The sequence below is a fragment of the Dipodomys spectabilis genome, unplaced genomic scaffold, assembly GCF_019054845.1.
Source record: "Dipodomys spectabilis isolate Male_0828 unplaced genomic scaffold, ASM1905484v1 ptg000091l, whole genome shotgun sequence".
Lineage (NCBI taxonomy): Eukaryota > Metazoa > Chordata > Mammalia > Rodentia > Heteromyidae > Dipodomys > Dipodomys spectabilis.
In genome coordinates, this window is record NW_024870768.1 from 2,877,261 (window position 1) to 2,896,163 (window position 18,903).

The following is an 18,903-nucleotide window of genomic DNA, read 5'->3' on the forward strand; positions in this document are numbered from 1 at the left end:
ATGAGGTTGGGATATTGATAGGTATCACATTGAATTTGTAGATAGGCTTTGGCAGTACTTCCATTTTAACGATGTTAATCCTCCCAATCTAGGAGCATAGGAGGTTTTTCCACTTTCTTAGTTCTGTTTTAATTTCCTTTTTCAGGTTTTTAAGGTTTTCACCATAGAGTTCCTTCACTTCTTTAGTTAACTCCTAAGTATTTTATTTTTTGTGAGCTATTACAAAAGGAGTTGCTTTTCTGATTTCTGCCATGATCTTCTCCTTATTGGTATACAGAAAAGCTATACTGAGGGTTTATTTTGTATCTTGCTACTTTGCCAAAGTTTCAGATCAGTTCGAGTAACTTGGGAGTGGAGTCCATGGGGTGTTTTAAATACAAGATCATGTCATCTGCAAAGAGGGAGAGTTTTACTTCATCTTTCCCTATTTGGATCCTCTTCATGTTTGTATTTTGTGTTATTGCTCTAGCTAGGCATTCTAATACTAAATTGAAGAGAAGTGGAGAGAGTGGACATCCTTTTCTTGTTCCTGAAATTAGAGGAAATGGCTTTAGTTTTCCAGCATTAAGTATAATGCTGGCTGTTCAAAAGTCAATTTTATATGCTAATGTAAAGGCCACGTCTCTATCAAGCATGTTTAAAAACTATTGTGCTTTTGGTAAACTGCACTTTCTTTTTTAAAGTACAACCTCTGTGTTGTAGCATTCTCTTGTATGTGTGTCTCTCCTGTTCAGGACTTATTAAATGGTGCCCAGCTCTTTTCTTTATCACATTGCTGTTCCATAAGCCTTCTTGGTGGTGTTTGTACATCTATCTTAAGAAAAAGATAGAAAAATCTAATATTTTCTAACAGATATGAAAGAAGGATCACTAGCAGGATACTAATTAACATGCCTCAGATTTTTTTCTCTTAAACTGAGAAATCCATACTCTTCTCCTTTTTCTTCTTTACCTCATTTACCACCTCCTCCATATCCACCTTCTCCTATTTTCCATTCCCCTCCTCCTTGTTGCCTGGGAAACAGGTGGACAAGACCTCACAAGACATAGGCCGCTAGCCAGGATTTCCAGTTGGGGGCTTGTGGCAACATGCCAGTCTCTAAGAGGCTTTCTTCTGTTTCTCTGGCATTGCTCACTTTCAAATAAACTTAGAATCTTCGTCCACATTTCCTGTCTCATAATTACTTATTTACTGGGGAAAAGGGAGCTTAAGACTACAATTTAGAAAAATGTTATAAACTAAAAGCTATATTCATAATATAAAAATAATAAATGGAGTTGCCAGGTGTTTCCTCTGCAGATTTTGTGCCCATGCCCTGTGTTCCCTTTTGTACTTTGTAGCCAACAGAATGGCTCCTTCCTCAAGCAACTGACAGGACTGCAGACATAAACTCCTGAGCAATAAAGAATTAATTATTCCTTAATGGGCCAGTCCAGAACAAACTGTCATGCATCACCTGTGCGCACACATTAGGACACATGCAGGAATGCACGCGCACGCGCACACTCACACACACACATACACATACACACTCAAAGAATCAATTAACATATGGGCCAATGAGCTGAGCAGATACTTCTTAAAAGAAGGACAAAGGATATATACACAATGGAATTCTATGCCTCCATCAGAAAGAATGACATTGCCCCATTTGTTAGGAAATGGAAAGGCTTGGAAAAAATTATATCAAGTGAAGTAAGCCAGGCCCAAAGAAACATAGGTACCATGGTTTCCCTTATTTGCAATATCTAGTATGAGTCAAGTGGAAAAGGTCAGATAACGTGATGTTAGGAAAATGAACCCTTAGATATGTATTTTAATGTTTTTTTTTCTTTCATGCATTTGTTTCTAACGCATTTATAAGATTATCTCTTTGTTGCTTTGTATGTCCCTCCCCCACAGTATAACCCCTGCTTTCACTATATTTGATGTTAGTATAACTTGTGGAGGAGATGGGGAAAAACAAGTCTTTAAGGATACAGGTGGACCTGTTGCAACAATGAGAAGTAAAAGTTCTCATGTCGAAAACGAGCTTTACAACATTGGTGGGGGGGGGGATTGGGTGGGGGGGTGGAGGGGGAGGCTGGGAAGGGATGTGAAGGGTAAACAAAGGAGGAGCAATGCTTGATAAGAAATGTACGCATTATCCTGCCCATGTAATTGTAACCCCTCTGTACAGTATGTTCACAAAAAAAATTTAATTTAATTTAAAAAAAAGAAGGACAAAGGAACAATCAATAAAGAAATGCTCAGTATCTCAGGCCATACAGGAAACACAAATGGAAATGACATTGAGATTACAACTCTGTCTGCTCAGTCAGAGTAACCATCATCAAAAGCACTAATAACAAATTCTGACAAAGATGCAGGGGGAAAGGACCCCTCATACACTGTTGGAGAGAATGTCACCTTGTACAGCCACTGTGGAAATCAGGGAAGAAGTTGCTCAAAAGTTAACAAAACTAAAACCTACACTATAATCCAGAGCTGCAAAGGAATATGAATCAGGATACCACAGAGACAGGGGAAGAGTTAGCAATTTTCACAGTAGCTAAGGTATGAAATGGCCCAAATACCCTACAATAGGTGCCTGCATCCAGGACATGTGAGCTACACATGCACTCACGCACGCACGTGCACACACACATGCTGACAGACAAACCAACACACAGAGACACACCCTGGTCTACTGAGTCATCCCTCACACACCGGATTATGCAGTCATAATGAAATAACGGAGCGGTGCACAGTGGCGTGGGGGGCCCTGTGCAGACCCGCGTCTGGCGCTGGATCTGAGTGCGAATTTTCGCCACTGCGGCCGCTCAGAAATCAAGGCTGTCAGCGCAGCCATGACCAGCAACGACGAATGTTTCAGTTGTGGCCAAGCTGGCCACTGGGCCAGGGAATGCCCCACTGCTGCGAGACGGGGGCGAGGAGGACCGAGGGGCTGGGGCAGAGGGCTCCAGGTTTATCCCGCATCCCTGGTAGACTTCTGCTACCGCTGCGGGGAGTCCGGACACCTTGTCAAGGACTGTGATCTGGAGGAGGACGCCTGCTATAACTGCGGCGCAGGCGGCCACATCGCCAAGGACTGCAAGGAGCCCAAGAGAGAGCGGCAGCAGAGCTGCTACAACTGCGGCAGACTAGGCCACCTGGCTCGAGACTGCCAGCAGGCAGATGACCTCAAGTGCTATTGTTGTGGCCAACCTGGCCATATGCAGAAAGACTGCCACAAGGTGCAGTGTTACAGGTGCGGGGAACTTGGACATGTGGCCATCAATTGCAAGAAAGTATTAGAAGTCAGCTGTTACCGCTGTGGTGAGACTGGACATTTTGCCTGGGAATGCACCATTGAGGCCTCGGCCTAATTCTTTGCCCGTGTCGCCCTTCCTCGTTTCTGCTGATAGTGTATTAATTTCTCTGATACTCTTTGCTGGCCAAAGTTGGCCGATGGAGGCTACTCCCAGGCCAGTGAGCTTTAATTGCTCTGAAAAAGGAGGAAAGCGGTGAATGAATAAAAATTGACATTTTGCATTTAGCCAGGTCATATATTATGCTTTGTTAAAGAATCTCCCTTCCATGCCCTAGTGAATTGGGTTTGGTGGATGGGAAGAGTTTATTCAGACGAATAAGGGTATTCTGAGTTTCTTAAATTTTCCTATTTCAGAAGTAAAACTAATTCTGGTAGTATTTATGATCTTCCATAAGTCACTTTAATTTGAGCATATTGATGGACTTAGATTTTCTTTTTTCTTTTTTGGCTTAACATCCTAGTTTTTTTTTATTGTGAAAATACTGTACAGAAGGGTTACAATTACATGGGCAAGATAATGAGTACATTTCTTATCAAGCATTGTAGCCTCCGCTTTTGTTTGCCCTTCCCATCCCATCCTCCTCCCGCCCCCCCCACCCAACCGTCCTCCCCCACCACCAAAGTTGTAAAGTTCGTTTTAGACATAACGACTTATACATCTCGTTGTTGCAATGAGTACACCTGTATCCCTATTTAAACGATTTGTTTTTCCCCATCCCCTCCACAAATTATACCAACATCAAATACAGTGAAAGCAGGGATTATACTATGGGGGAGGGACATACAAAGCAACAAAGAAATAGCTTTATAAATGAGTTAGAAATAATCGCATGAAAGAAAAAAACATTTGAATTCATATCTAAGGGTTCATTTCCCTAACATCAACTTATCTGACCTTTACTACCAGCACGATTATGTTTATTGCAGCCTTATTTACCATAGCTAAGTTATGGAACCAACCCAGATGCCCCTCAGTAAATGAATGGATCAAGAAAATGTGGTATATATACACAATGGAATTCTATGCCTCCATCAGAAAGAATGGCATTGCCCCATTTGTTAGGAAATGGAAAGACTTGGAAAAAATTATATTAAGTGAAGTAAGCCAGGCCCAAAGAAACATAGGTCCCATGGTTTCCCCTATTTGCAAGAACTAGTATATGTCTGAGTCAAGCAGAAAAGGTCAGATAAGTCGATTTTCTAACCTCAATAGCTCTTAAATAATGTTAAGTACCAGGCCCTCAAAGAATGTACTGTTGATGGGAGTAAACAAAATGAGAAAGCAAACATATGCCTTGAAGGCTGTAGGAGAGGAATCAGAATAAAAGCCTTAACCAGGACAGCTTTATTCAGCGCTGATCCTGGATTTACAGATAGTGATGGCAAAGATTAAAAACACACATTTTCAAGGACTAAATCTAAACCCCACAATGAACATCAATTCTCAAAGTTAGCATAAATAGGGTTCATTCAGGAATTGCGTAGAAATGCATTTTCACAGAAACTATGAAGTTGTTTTGGAATATTATTTCATATAAATCAAGATGTGATTTTTTTATGCTATGTCACTTCAACGATCCTGTTTCCTTTGCTCTGCTCAGTTTTTTAAAGTCAGATGGAAAAGCAACTGGCTTCTAGAAAATAGAAATTGTACTTTAAAAATATTTCAATTGTTAACAATGAGGTGATGTACAGAGGGGTTACAGTTATGTAATTCACATAAACATTACATTTCCTTTGGACAATGTCAACTCTTCTCTTGTACTACTCCAGCTTTTCTTCCTGTCTCAACCAAAAGTGGTATAGTTCATTTTCAGAATAGTGTCTAGACAGGGCTGAGTGCATGGCCTTCAGTAAAGTAGGGACAGTAGATCTCATTTTTCTGCCATGTCCTTTAAAAAAAATATTATTTAAAAGGTGATATACAGAGGAGTTACAGTTACATACATCCGGTTGCCATGCCTTTTTCTCATGGACCCAGAAACCCCAATGAAATGACTGTAATAATAATGTTGATATTAATAATAATAAAAAGAGTAATGTCAGTCCTAACAGCATTATTTCACCAAACCTCTTGCCTGCTTCTATGGAGATTTCCAATTCTGTCATTCATTCTGGTAGCTCCTTTATTAGAAAGAAACTTAGGGTCACAGCTACAGTTTAAGTTGCTTTTATCTCCTTTGGTGTACTACTACTTCCCTTAATTGAACCCCTGACAGGCTCCCTGTGTGGGTAACTAGTTAAAGATAGGCAGGCTCTGAAAGGCAAAACCTGCACAATTTCCCCTCTAGGATCATTCCCATATCAAAAACAATATCCATGGAAAGGTGAGGTACAGGAGAGGCTATTTCCCATCATTTCTTTTGTGTTTTGGTCAGTTGTGGGCCTGAACTCTGGGCCTGGGCACTGTCCCTCAGCTCTTCAGCTCAAGGCTAGCACACTGCCACTTGTGCCACAGTGCCACTTCTGGCTTTTCTCCTTATGTGGTGCTGAGAAATCGAACCCAGGGCTTCATGCATGCAAAGCAAGCACTCTACCACTGAGCCATCTTCCCAGACCTGCTATTTCCCATCATTAAAGGGTGAAAACACAGAGATTCCTCACTAAATAGCTCTGAATACAGCTCTAAATAGGTCTTGTAAGCTTAAAAAAAAAGGAGGCCCTGATAAGTAGAAGCTGGATCAGGACCTCTGATGAATAAATGAAGCAATCATCTCCCTCTAAGCCAAGGTCCACAATCCATATACTCTCTTGGCACAAATACTCTCAAATACCACCCATTCCCTTTATAAGATCTTAAATAGATTAAGATCCACCTAGGGAACGCTCAGAAATCAATTTAGTATGCTAATGTAAAGCCCAGTTCTCCATCAAGGATGTTCTCTAAATATTCTGCTCTTAAAACCTTCCCTTGTTTAAAAGTACAGCCTCTGTTTGTTGTTGGCATCTTCTTATTTTATTTGTGTGTCTTGCCCATTCAGGGCTTTCTAGTGATGCCAGCTCAGCTCTTTTCTGTATCACTGTGTTGTGGCCTATGTTTTTTTAGGGGTCTTTGTTTTTCCATCTTAAAATAAAGATGATAGAAACGCTGAGATTTCTCCAAGGGAAACAAAGGGGGATAACCAGGGGCCTATAGCATGCTGCCAATTTCCACGCCTCACTTCTAACTCTCTTGTACTCAAAGTCCATACTCTGCTCCTTCTTCTTCACCTGCTTTTCCTCCTTCACCTCTTCCTTTACATTCTCCTCCTCATTCTTGCCTGAGAAACAGGTGGACAAGACCCCACATGATATAAGGCAGCCCTCAGAGCCAGGAGTTGGGGGCTTGTGCCAACCTGCCAGTCTTTAAGAGGTATTCTTCAGTTTCCCTGGCATCTTTCACTTTCAAATAAACTTCGATTCTGCTTCCACATTTCCTGACACATAATTCCTTATTTGCTGGGGAAAACAAAGGACTTGAGACCCCTATACTTTAGAAAAAGGTTATGAACTGAAATAAAGCTATATTCATAATATGAAAATATAAATTGAGCTGGGTGCCAGTGGCTCATGCCTGTAATCCTAGCTACTCAGGAGGCTGAGATCTGAGGATTGCCGTTCAAAGTCAGCCAAGGTACGAAAGTCCATGAGACTCTTATCTGCAAGTAACCACCAGAAAAACAGAATTGGTGCTGTGGCTCAAGTGGTAGAGCTCTCACCTTGAGGTGAAGTGCTGAGGGACAGCATCCAGTTGCAGAGCTCAAGCTCCATGACTGACAAATTTATACACACACACACACACACACACACATATACATACATACATATGTAAACTTTATTTCTGGCTTTTTCCTGTGCATAGTTTGTGCACATACCCAGTGCTCCCTTTTGCACCTTCTAGCCAAGGGATTGGCTCCTACCTCAAGCAGCTGACAGGACTGCAGTTGTGGGAACTCCTTTGCAATAAAGAATGAATTATCCCTCAACAGGTCTGTCTAAGAAACTGTCATGCAGCACACGTGTGTGCGTGCACACACACACACACAAACACACACACACACACACACACACACACACACACACACACACGCGCATGCACACACAGACAAGAGGAAAGAATACTTTTTATGTTGTTGTTGGGGCTTGATCTCAGGACCTGGGCACTGTCCCTGAGCTTTTTCTCTCAAGGCTAGGATTCTACCACTTGAGCCACAGCATCGCCTCTGATTTTCTGATGGTTAATTGGAAATAAGAGTCTCATAAACTTTCCTCCCAGACAGGCTTTGAAATGCGATCCTTAGATCTCAATGTCCTGATTAGCTAGGATTACAGGTATGAGCCACTGGCTCTCGGCTTTCTTTAATACTTTTAAAAGCAATCGTTGTCATTTAGGGTGACATGAATGAACCAGGCCAAAGTTATTCTAAGTGAAATAAGCTATATATATATATATATATATATATATATATATATATATATGTGTGTGTGTGTGTGTGTGTGTGTGTGTATATATATATGTGTGTATATATATACATATATATATATATATATATATATATATATACAGAGACAGACAGAGACAGAGACACAGAGAGAGAATGGAATATACCTTAGTACTTTTTTCTTTATTTCCATATATATTTTTATTGTAAAAATACTGTACAGAGGGGTTACAGTTACATGAATAGGGTAATGAGTACATTTCCTAGCAAGCATTGTTACATCCTCCTTTGTTTTTCTCCTACAATCCCTTCCCTCCCCACCTCCCCAACTCTTCCCTCCCCTCCCCCAAATTGTAAAGTTTGTTTTCAACAATCTCATTGTTACAATGAGTCATCCTTATTTAAGTATTTTGTTATATCCCTTTCCCTCCACAAATTAGAAAACTGTATATACAAGATGCAGGACACCGGAATCAGATACAGTGAAAACAAGGATTATACCATTGAGGAGAACATGCAAAAGAAACAAGAGAATCACATAGTGCATTGTAAGTTCGTTAAAAACAATTCTATGCTTTTATGCCCATACTCCATTTGAAAAACTTTTATTTTACTAAGATGGAGTCGCCGTATATTGCCAACAGTACTTTCAAACTTACCATCATCCAGACACAGTCTTCCAAGTAACTAGGACTGCAGGCAAGTGACATTATACCTGACTAGAAACTATTTAAAAAGTCGGACTAATCAAAGTAAAATTCACATTAGTCACACTCAGCTTTTGAGTGTCTTGAACCGAGGGACTTAGGTTTCTTTGGGCCTGGCTTACTTCACTTAATATAGTTTTTTCCAAGACTTTCCATTTCCTAACATATGGGGCCATGTCATTCTTTCTAATAGAGGCATAGAATTCCATATTATACATGTACCACATTTTCTTGATCCATTCATCTACTGAGGAGCATCTGGGTTGGTTCCATATCTTAGCTATGGTAAATAATGCTGCAATAAACAAACATAGTTGTGCTGGTAGCTTTAGTATGGTCTTGTTTGTGAACATTCGGGTAAGGGCCTAAAAGTGGGATTCCTGGGTCATAGAGGAACTCTATGTGGAGTCTTTTGAGGAACCTCCATACTACTTTCCAAAGTAGAACAAGTTTACACTCCCACCAACAATGCAGTAGGGTTCCCTTTTGGCCACATCCACTTCAGCATCTGCTGTTATTAGATTTCTTGATTATATCCGTTCAAACTGCGGTGAGGTGGTATCTTAATATTGTTTTGATTTGCGTTGCTTTTTTGTTTTTTGTCGGTCGTGGGGCTTGAACTCTGGGCCTGGGCGCTGTCCCTCAGCTCTTCAGCTCAAGGCGAGCGCTCTACCACTTGAGCTACAGCGCCACTTCCAGTTTTCTGGTGGTTTATTGGAGATAGGAGTCTCACGGTCTTTCCTGCCCGGGCTGGCTTTGAACCGCGATCCTCAGATCTCGGCCTCCTGAGTAGCTAGGATTACAGGCGTGAGCCACCAGCGCCCGGCAATACACATTGATTTTTTTTTTTTTTTTTTTTTTTTGTCAGTCGTGGGGCTTGAACTCTGGGCCTGGGCGCTGTCCCTCAGCTCTTTAGCTCAAGGCGAGTGCTCTACCACTTGAGCTACAGCGCCACTTCCGGTTTTCTGCTGGTTTATTGGAGATAGGAATCTCACGGTCTTTCCTGCCCCGGCTGGCTTTGAACCTCGATCCTCAGATCTCAGCTTCCTGAGTAGCTAGGATTACAGGCGTGAGCCACCAGCGCCCGGCTTTGCATTGCTTTTATGGCTAGAGAGGTTGAGCATTTCTTCATGTGTCTATTGGCCATTCTTATTTCTTCTTCAGAAAAGTTTCTCTTTAAGTCTTTAGCCCACTTGTTTATTTGGCAGGTGTTTAACCAATTTTGCCAGCATCATTTACTGAAGAGGCTGCATTTCTTCCATTCTATTTTTTTTTAGCTCCCTTATCGAACATTAGGTAGATATGGGTTTGTGGGTGCATTTCTGAGATTTCAATTCTGTTCCACTGGTCCTCAGGTCTGTTCTTGTGCCAGTACCAAGCTGTTTTGATTATGGCTTTGTAGTAGAGTTTCAAATTTGACATTGATATTCCCCCAGCACTATTCTTTAAGGATCGTTTTTGCTATTCGATGTCGTTTATTGTTCCATATGAATTTTTGCATTGTTTCTTCTATTTCATTGAAGAATGAGATTGGAATATTGATAGGTATCATATTTAATTTGTAGATAGTCTTTGGCAGTATTGCCATTTTCATGGTTGATCCTTCCAATCCAGGAGCATGGGAGGTTTTGCCACTTTCTAAGTTCTGTTTTGATTTCCTTTTTCAGGTTTTTAAAGGTTTCATCATAGAGGTTCTTCACTTCTTTGGTTAAGTTAATTCCTAGGTATTTTATTTTTTGTGGAGCTATTAGAAATGAGTTGCTTTCCTGATTTCAGCCGTGCTCTTCTCATTGTTGGCATACAGATAAGCTATTGGTTTTTGAGGGTTAATTTGGTACCCTGCTACTTTGCCAAAGTTTTGAATCAGCTCTAGTAACTTTGGAGTACAGTCCATGGGATTCCTTTGTATAATTATTATTTTATTGTAAAAATGTTGTACAGAGGGGTTACAGTTACGCGAGTAGGGTAATGAGTACATTTCATAGCAAGCATTGTTACCTCCTCCTTCATTTTCCACCTAGCAGGCAAAGAAGGAAAGAGAAGCAGTGAAAGGGACCCCCGCAGAGCATGGCTCCATGCAGGGCTGCCCAGGACTCTCTGCAGACTTTAAGCAGAGGAGCACCCAAAAACGCTCATAACTAGACCCACGGGAAAGTTAGGAGGGAACCTGGTGAAGACTTCCAAACCAGAGAATGCCCCCCTCGACCCACCCCACCCTTCCCCCCAGGGCAGCTATGGGGAAGGAGTGAACTCAGTAATACAACCATTACAGAAACTGGCATCACCAGGTAAGCCCTCAAAGTCAGCCCGTGACTGCAGCGCTGGTGGGATAACTGTGGGCCCCCGCCAACCTGGCACAAGGCTCCCAGGAATCCACAGCGGCAGCTAATCCATCTCTCTAAGCTCTATGAGCCAACTGCCCTACTAACTGGGCACTCTGCTGGGACCTGCTGCCACCCCAGGCTCTCATAGCCAAGGCACCACCAAGCTGCTACAGGCATCCCTGAAGATCCACCTAGCAACTGCAAACAACCATCCCCAAGGCTGCCTGCCACTGGCCTGCCACCTCCCACCTTCTCTACTGCAGACCAACATGGATCCTGCAGCCCACACCAGCCGGCTTCACAAACCTCCACCTGGTTCCCCCAGTGCCAGGACTCCCCAAGCTGCCACAGAGGAGACCCTTCAGCATCAGCAGAGCCAACTTCCCCCCTCCCCACCTGGGCCTGCCTACATCCAGACCCTCTGGCTGAGAACCTACCAACTCCATCCGACCCACCACAGCACAGACTCTGTGGTCCAGAGCACCACCAGCTACAGACCTCGTGAGTAACCCAACTGGGTCCTCTCTCTGGGTAGCAATTCCCTGCGGGATCCCAAAGCCCTCTGACCCAAGTCCCCCTTCCAAAAGGAAGGGATCCCATCAGAACAGAACACAGACATAAGCTCTTTTCCTAAGGCTACTGTGGCTACCTGGGAAAGCTTGGGAACACAGCTCCAGGCCTATGATAGCAGTCTACAACCCTGAAACGCCAAAAGCCTCCTCCCACCAGGCCTGTGAGTGGGACTATAGATAGCAAGCAGCCTCCCCCATCAAGGGCCATCTGCTCCCAACCAAGCCACAAGGAAAGTGGACTACAGCAAGGCATAAAAGGGTCTATCAGGAATCGGCTCTGAGGACTAAGGGGAGACTAAAACTCACCGAAAGAACATGAAAAACCATTCTTTAGTTTTTTATTCTCATTTTTGTTTTGTTTTGTTAGTTTTTATCTCCAATCATTTGTTGTTTGTTTTTATTTCTATGTGTTATTTATGTGTATTGTGATTTAGGATTTGCTATTCCAATTAAAGCTTCTATTTTTCATTATTATTCATTTTTTTCACACTTTCCAATTTCCTAATTTGTAAGGTTTTTCTTTCCTTTTCTGCTTTCTTTTCTTCTCACTCTCCCCTTCTCCTCCTTTTTCTCCAAATTATACTACTACACCATCGGAGCTACCCTCCTTACTTCTATACACAAAGTAAAGCCTCCTTCTATGTGTATAAACAGTAAGTACAGGAGTTAACTTAGATTAAGCAACTCTCCAATAATATCTGAATAATCTTTGTCTAATCTCAGAAACTCTCCCAAATATACTTATATATAAAGCTTCTTTTTCTTCCCTTCATCTCCATCTCTAAGCTACTCCTTATATAACCTTTCTTCGAATTCTTTTCCACCTCTTACACTCAGTAAAAAGGTCTTTATTCTCCTCTTACTACATATACCCCAGTCCTAAGCTGTTCTTACTCCTCTACTATCATTATTCCCAAGTCCTCTTCTGAACTTGAACTCATATCTCTCCAATCCTAACCTTTCACTTCTCCATCTGCACCATCCCATTGATCCCTAAGGGTTTATATCTGACCCAACTTACAGTTGGTTCTATTTTTGACCATAAAATTGATTCCATTTGACCATTTTGAGTACAAGGGGCCCATCTCATTAACTCTAAGGAGCAGACTACTTATCAGCCAAACCCAGGTTGTCTCAAAAGTTACAACTATACATAATCAAGACCACCAAGCTGTAATATCAGTGCTATGTTATTCAAAAAAGTTACAAAACAAAAACCTACCCTATGATCCAGAGCTGCAAAGGAACGAAAATCAGGATACTATAGAGACAGGGACACAGTTAGCAATTTTCACATTAGCCAAGGTATGAAATGGCCCAAATATCCCACATCCCTGGTAGACTTCTGCTACCGCTGCGGGGAGTCCGGACACCTTGTCAGGGACTGTGATCTGGAGGAGGACGCCTGCTACAACTGCGGCGCAGGCGGCCACATCGCCAAGGACTGCAAGGAGCCCAAGAGAGAGCGGCAGCAGAGCTGCTACAACTGCGGCAGACTAGGCCACCTGGCTCGAGACTGCCAGCAGGCAGATGACCTCAAGTGCTATTGTTGTGGCCAACCTGGCCATATGCAGAAAGACTGCCACAAGGTGCAGTGTTACAAGTGCGGGGAACATGGACATGTGGCCATCAATTGCAAGAAAGTACTAGAAGTCAGCTGTTACCGCTGTGGTGAGACTGGACATTTTGCCTGGGAATGCACCATTGAGGCCTCGGCCTAATTCTTTGCCTGTGTCGCCCTTCCTCGCTTCTGCTGATAGTGTATTAATTTCTCTGATACTCTTTGCTGGCCAAAGTTGGCCGATGGAGGCTATTCCCAGGCCAGTGAGCTTTAATTGCTCTGTAAAAGGTGGAAAGGGGGTAGACAAATTAAAAAACAAAAATGATTTTCTGAATTTAACTAGGTCTTGTGTGTAATGCTTTGTTATAGAAACCCTTTCTGAGTCTCTGATGAATAGGAATTGTGGGGTGGGAAGAGTTGAGTCAGATCATTAAGCCCATCCTGGTTTACTTAAATATTTCCACATAAGATGTAAAACCAAATCTAGAAATCTCTATGAACTTCCATTAGTTACTTCAATTTTATCATAACAAAGGCCTTGTGTTGCCTGACCTCAGGAGCTACTAAATAACCTCAAGTCACATCTGTGACAGGCCACTGTGGGATAGACATATAAGTCACTGTAAATGAAATGAGAAGGACAACATATGTGTTGAAGTATATTGGAGAGAAATTGGAATAAATACCTAAACTGGTACAGCTTCATTGCAGGACTGCTGCTGAGTATACAAAGCATGATGACCAAGGTTCAAAACACACATTTTCTTTTTTTAAATAATTTTTATTGTGATTAAGTGATTACATAAATTTCACAAATTTCAGTTTTGTGAGATAGTGATACTTAGTTGAAATCACACATTCTAACCTTCATGAGGCAAAGTTTTATTAACGTGATCTATAATGTTTATGAATTCTAAGAGCTTTGACAATACAACTACTTCTTCCACATCGGGTAGTATGTACATTTCTTTCCTTTTGCTTAGTGTAAGCTGTTCCCTCTTTCCCTCCCTCCCATTGCTGCCCTTGAGCTGCTTAGTTTTCATCAATGTCCAGTGCAGCTGATGGGCCCTTCTATTGCATGTTTTCTCCTGATTCCCTATAACCCTGTGCCCTCCTCCTAGCTTCCCTCAGATGTGCACATATGTATGTCATATATGTGGTCAACAACATGGGGTCATTTAGCAATGATAGGACAAGATGAGTGGAGGTCCTTTGTTTCTCCAGTCCTGTTTACTTTGTTGTATCTCCTTGCATTCTGTATTTAACATCCACATATCAGGGAGACCATGTGCTGTTTGCCTCTTTGCTCTTGGCTTACCTCATTCAAAGTGGTTTTTTCTACTTCCATCCATTTCTGAGCAAATGACATTATTTTGTGCTTTCTAATGGCTGCATAATATTCCATTGTAGATAGGTACCACACAGTTTTTGGATCCACTCATCTGTAGTGGGGCATCTGGGTTGTTTCTATAACTTGGCTATGGGAAAACACACATTTTCAAATACTAAATCTAAAACCCAAAGATTGCCGAGAAATGCATTTTCACAGAAGTGAAGATGTTATTTTTGTATAATATTATCACTTAGATAGCTGGGTTTTATTTGTTCTAATCATTTGTTTTTACATCAGATGGAAAAAGAATCTGAGTCTTAGAAAATACAAAAGTAATTTTAAACTATTTTTTACAAAGTTGGAACCCCTCATAGACTGCATAGACTGCTTGTGTGGCAAGATGGTGAAACACTTTGGAGGACCCTGAAAGAGAACAGCTGAAGGAAGACACCTGCAGGATCATTCCCATTTCCCACATCAAAGGCACTACCCATAGAAAGGAAGGCTGAGGTTCAGGAGGGTCGAATTCCCACCATAAAGGGGCTAACCCACACAGACTCCTCGCTCAATATACCTGAAAACACCTCGTCTACGTTACAAACAAAAAAAAGGCCCTGGTGAGGTGACATTGGATGGAGACCTCAGATTATTACATGAAGCCATTTGCCTGCTTGATCTCATTGTCCACAATTTATATATTATCCTGGCCCAGATGCTCTCAAGTACCAACAATTCCCTTACAAGATCTTAAATCAATTAAGCAGCACCTAGGGACAGTTCAAAGATTAATTTGGTATACTAATGTAAAGCCCAGTTTTCTATCAGGGATATTTTTTAAATATTCTGCTCTTGGTAACCTGTACTTGTTTCCAAGTAGAGCCTGTGTTTATTGTTGCAATTTTCTCATATGTGTGTCTGGCTGTCCAGGGTTTTCTGGTGATGCCCAGGTCTTTTCTGTATCACTATGCTGTGGAATAGATGTTTACTTCGTGGTCTTTGTCTTTCTATTTTTAAAAAACGATTATAGAAAAGCTGAAATTTGCACATGGATATAAAGAGCCTATAGTAGGCTATCTATTGCCAGGTCTCTTTTCTTACTTTCCTATACTGAGAAATCCATACTCTACTCCTCTTCCACCTCCAGGAAAACTTTCCTCTGTGTCCTCCTGGAGGGCCTTACAAAAAGGATTTCTGAGAGGCAGAAGCACCCTCAGGGCCCTGAAATCATTGAGAAATCTGATGTCTTGAAATCCTAGCATAGCTGAGTGCATGGCCTTCAAGACAGCAGAGAGCTTGCAGCCCATTTTTCAACCATACTCTTTTCTCCTGGACCCATACCCCCAAGAAGCCTAAATCATAATAGTAATCGTATTATTAATAATAACAATAACAATAGTAATAGTAAGGAGCATATTGTATCATTCCTAACAGTCTTATTTCACCCAGCCCTTGGTCTGCTTCTATGGAGATCTCCCCTTCTGTCACTCATTTGTGGTAGCCCTTTTATTAGAAAGAGACTGATTGACCAGAAACAGGTTAAGTTGCTTTTGTTCCCCTCAGCCCAACCCCCACCCTCAGGAGACTTCTCTTAATGGAATCCCTCCCTGTTAGAATCCCTTGTAGGGCCAGATAGTCAAACACTTGGGAGAGCCTAGAGGCAACACATGAAAAATTGCACCTCTGGTATAAGTCCCAATACCTATATTAAATGCAATACCCATTGAAGGCTCAGGTCCAGGAGGGGCTAATTCCTATTCTTAAGGGCTTAAAACACAGATACCTCACTAATTAGCCCATAAAACGTGCCTCTGCAAAGCTAAACAAAAGGGAACCCTGAAGAGTAGAGGCTGCATCAGGACCTCTGATTCACAAATGAAGCAATTATCCCCCTCTATTCTACAAAGGGAAATTCAAGATAAAGCCCAGTTCTCTATCAGGGATATTCTAAAAATATTCTGCTCTTAGTGACCTTCCGTTATTTTAAAGTACAGACTGTATTTGTTATTGGCATTTTCTTAGCTGTATTTCTTGTCCGTTCAGGAGTTTCTGGAGATGACAGCTCTCTTTTCTGTAACACTCAGTTGGGCCTGAACTCTGGGCCTGGACACTGTCCCTCAGCTCTTCAGCTCAAGGCTAGCGCACTACCACTTGAGCCACAGCATCACTTCTGCCTTTTTTCTTTTTGCTTATGTGGTGCTGAGGAATCAAACCCAGGGCCTCAGGCATACAAAGCAAGCGCTCTACCACTGAGCCACCTTCCCAGCCCATGGTCTTTGTCTTTCTAACTTGAAACAAAGATGATAGAAAATCTGAGATTCACACACAGGCTATAAATGGAGGAATCATCTGGAGTATATAGCAGACTACCAATTTCCAGGCCTCACTTCCACTCTCTTCTACTGAGAAGTCTTATTCTGCTCCTCCTTCACCTCCCCTTCCTCCTTTCCATTCCCCTCCTCTTTCTTGCATGGGAAATAGGTGGACCAGATCTCATGAAACATGAGGCAGCCCTCACAGCCAGAACTTTCACTTGGGGGATTGTACAAACTGCCAGTCACTATGAGGCTTTCTTTCCTCAGTTTCCCTGGCACCTCTCACATTCTAATAAACTTTGCTTAGGCTTCCACTTATCCTGACTCATAATTCTTTATTAGCTGAATAGTAAGGGGCTTACGACGCCTAAAATTTAGAGAAATGTTTTAGAATAAATGGAAATAAAGTACATAGTTATAATATCGAAATGTAAAATGTGTTTCCAGCTTTTTCCTATGCAGACATTTGCACATGCCCTGAGTTCTCTTTTATACCCTAGTCAAGGAAATGTCTCCTACCTCAAGCAGTTGACAGAACTTGTAGGAACTCTTGGGCAGCAAAGAATGAAATATCCCTCAACGATTCAGTCCAAAGCAAGCACTCTACCACTGAGCCACCTTCTCAGCCCAGAGGTTATTTACTTTTACCAATCCTAGCACTTGAACTATACAGGGCCTGGGCATTGTCCCTGAGCTTTTATGCTGAAGGCTATCATTCTACCAATTGAGCCAGAGTTCACTTTCTGCTTTTTTGTACTTATTTGGAGGTAAGAGTCTCACAGACTTCCCTGCTCAGGCTGGCTTTGAACCCAGATCCTCAGATCTCAGTCTCCAGAGTAACTAGAATTATAGGTGTAAGCCAAGCTGCTGGCAAGAAATTTGACAGATGATTTCATGTATTTCATGCAGGCCCATCTGTGAGCTCATGTAATAATTCAAAGGAAAGACACATTTTGCCAGGCCATCTATTCCCATTTCAATAGTGAAGAATAAGGGAATAGGAGCAAATGATTGTCCAAAAACAAGACGAAAGCCCAGCAGACATTAATACCACCCCATGTCCATTATCCCAGGTGTACTGTAAAAGAATCTAGGTTGCCAAGGGCTGGGAAATCCCTGCCTCTATGCCTTGCTCATCCCTGGCACATGACCACTATCTTGAGCCTGCTCTGCTTGGTGTCTCCAGCTTTCCCTAATGATCAGTTTGTGTTGCTAGCTTCACTATCTTCCTTTGGTCTCAATCTTCCTTTGGTCACATGGCTTCACTGAACATTGCTCCACTAGGAGCTGCTTGCTTAGACTCTGATCTTGAATGACACTGCTTGGATTTCCTGACACTGCATTAAAATATTGTTGAAAGTGGTCATGACCCCATAATTACGGTATTCTGTATGCCTGCAGAACCATCATCATATGGGAACAAGTTATAGCTGTGGTGGCTTGAACACAGCTATCCGTATCAACTGGACATAGAGAAATGACCGCTGTGATGATCTTGACTGAGCTGGCCAATGGTGTCTCTTTCCTAAAATGATTCCTGGAAAATCATTAAAACCAATTTGTATTATTGCACTTTGGAATCTTTCAAATGGGGTGACCTTCAGATTTCAGGGATGCACTTGTGACATCTTCCATATGTTTGGATACATACATATAGCTGATTGGTATTGTTTATTAAAAAAAAAAAAACGGGCTGGGATGTAGCTCAGTGGCAAAGCGCTTGCCTAGCAAGTGCAACGTCCTGGGTTCGATCCCCAGTACCAAAAAAGAAAAGACAAAAAAAATACAATTTAAAAAAAACCCAAACAAAAAACCCCACAAAAAAACAACATGACCGATCTAGCAATTATACACTCCTTGGCACTCTCCTTGCCATTACCCCTCTGTTTATTGCAGCATTATTCACCATAGCTAAGATATGGAACCACCCCAGATGCCCCTCTGTAGATGAATGGATCAAGAAAATGTGATATATATATATACATATATATATGTGTGTGTGTGTGTACATATGTATGTATATTTATATACATACGTATGTATATTTATATACATATATAATGGAATTCTATGCTTCCATCAGAAAGAATGACACTGCTCCATTTGTTAGAAGTGGAAAGACTTGAAAAATTATATTATCTGACCTTTTCTGCTTGACTCAGACATATACTAGTTATTGCAAATAAGGGAAACCATGGGACCTAAGTTTCTTTGGGCCTGGGTTACTTCACTTAATATAATTTTTTCCAAGTCTTTCCATTTCCTAACAAATGGGGCAATGTCATTCTTTCTGATGGAGGCATAGAAATCCATTTTGTATATATACCACATTTTCTTGCTCCATTCATCTACTGAGGGG

General features: G+C 41.7%; 2 protein-coding genes across 2 annotated transcripts; both read left to right on the top strand.

Annotated features, from left to right (window-relative positions):
- Positions 1-2,850: 2,850 nt before the first annotated feature.
- On the top strand, positions 2,851-3,369 carry LOC122112062 (cellular nucleic acid-binding protein-like). Its single transcript, XM_042684896.1, has one exon. The coding sequence runs from the start codon at positions 2,851-2,853 to the stop codon at positions 3,367-3,369; it is 519 nt and encodes a 172-aa protein (XP_042540830.1).
- A 9,276-nt stretch (positions 3,370-12,645) lies between these two features.
- LOC122112034 (cellular nucleic acid-binding protein-like) lies at positions 12,646-13,059 on the top strand. The gene has a single exon (XM_042684858.1). The coding sequence runs from the start codon at positions 12,646-12,648 to the stop codon at positions 13,057-13,059; it is 414 nt and encodes a 137-aa protein (XP_042540792.1).
- Positions 13,060-18,903: the final 5,844 nt, after the last annotated feature.

Bases quoted from the DNA above. Each gene is read 5' to 3' on its own strand.
- LOC122112062 (XM_042684896.1), top strand. From the start codon at position 2,851: ATGACCAGCAACGACGAATGTTTCAGTTGTGGCCAAGCTGGCCACTGG.
- LOC122112034 (XM_042684858.1), top strand. From the start codon at position 12,646: ATGAAATGGCCCAAATATCCCACATCCCTGGTAGACTTCTGCTACCGC.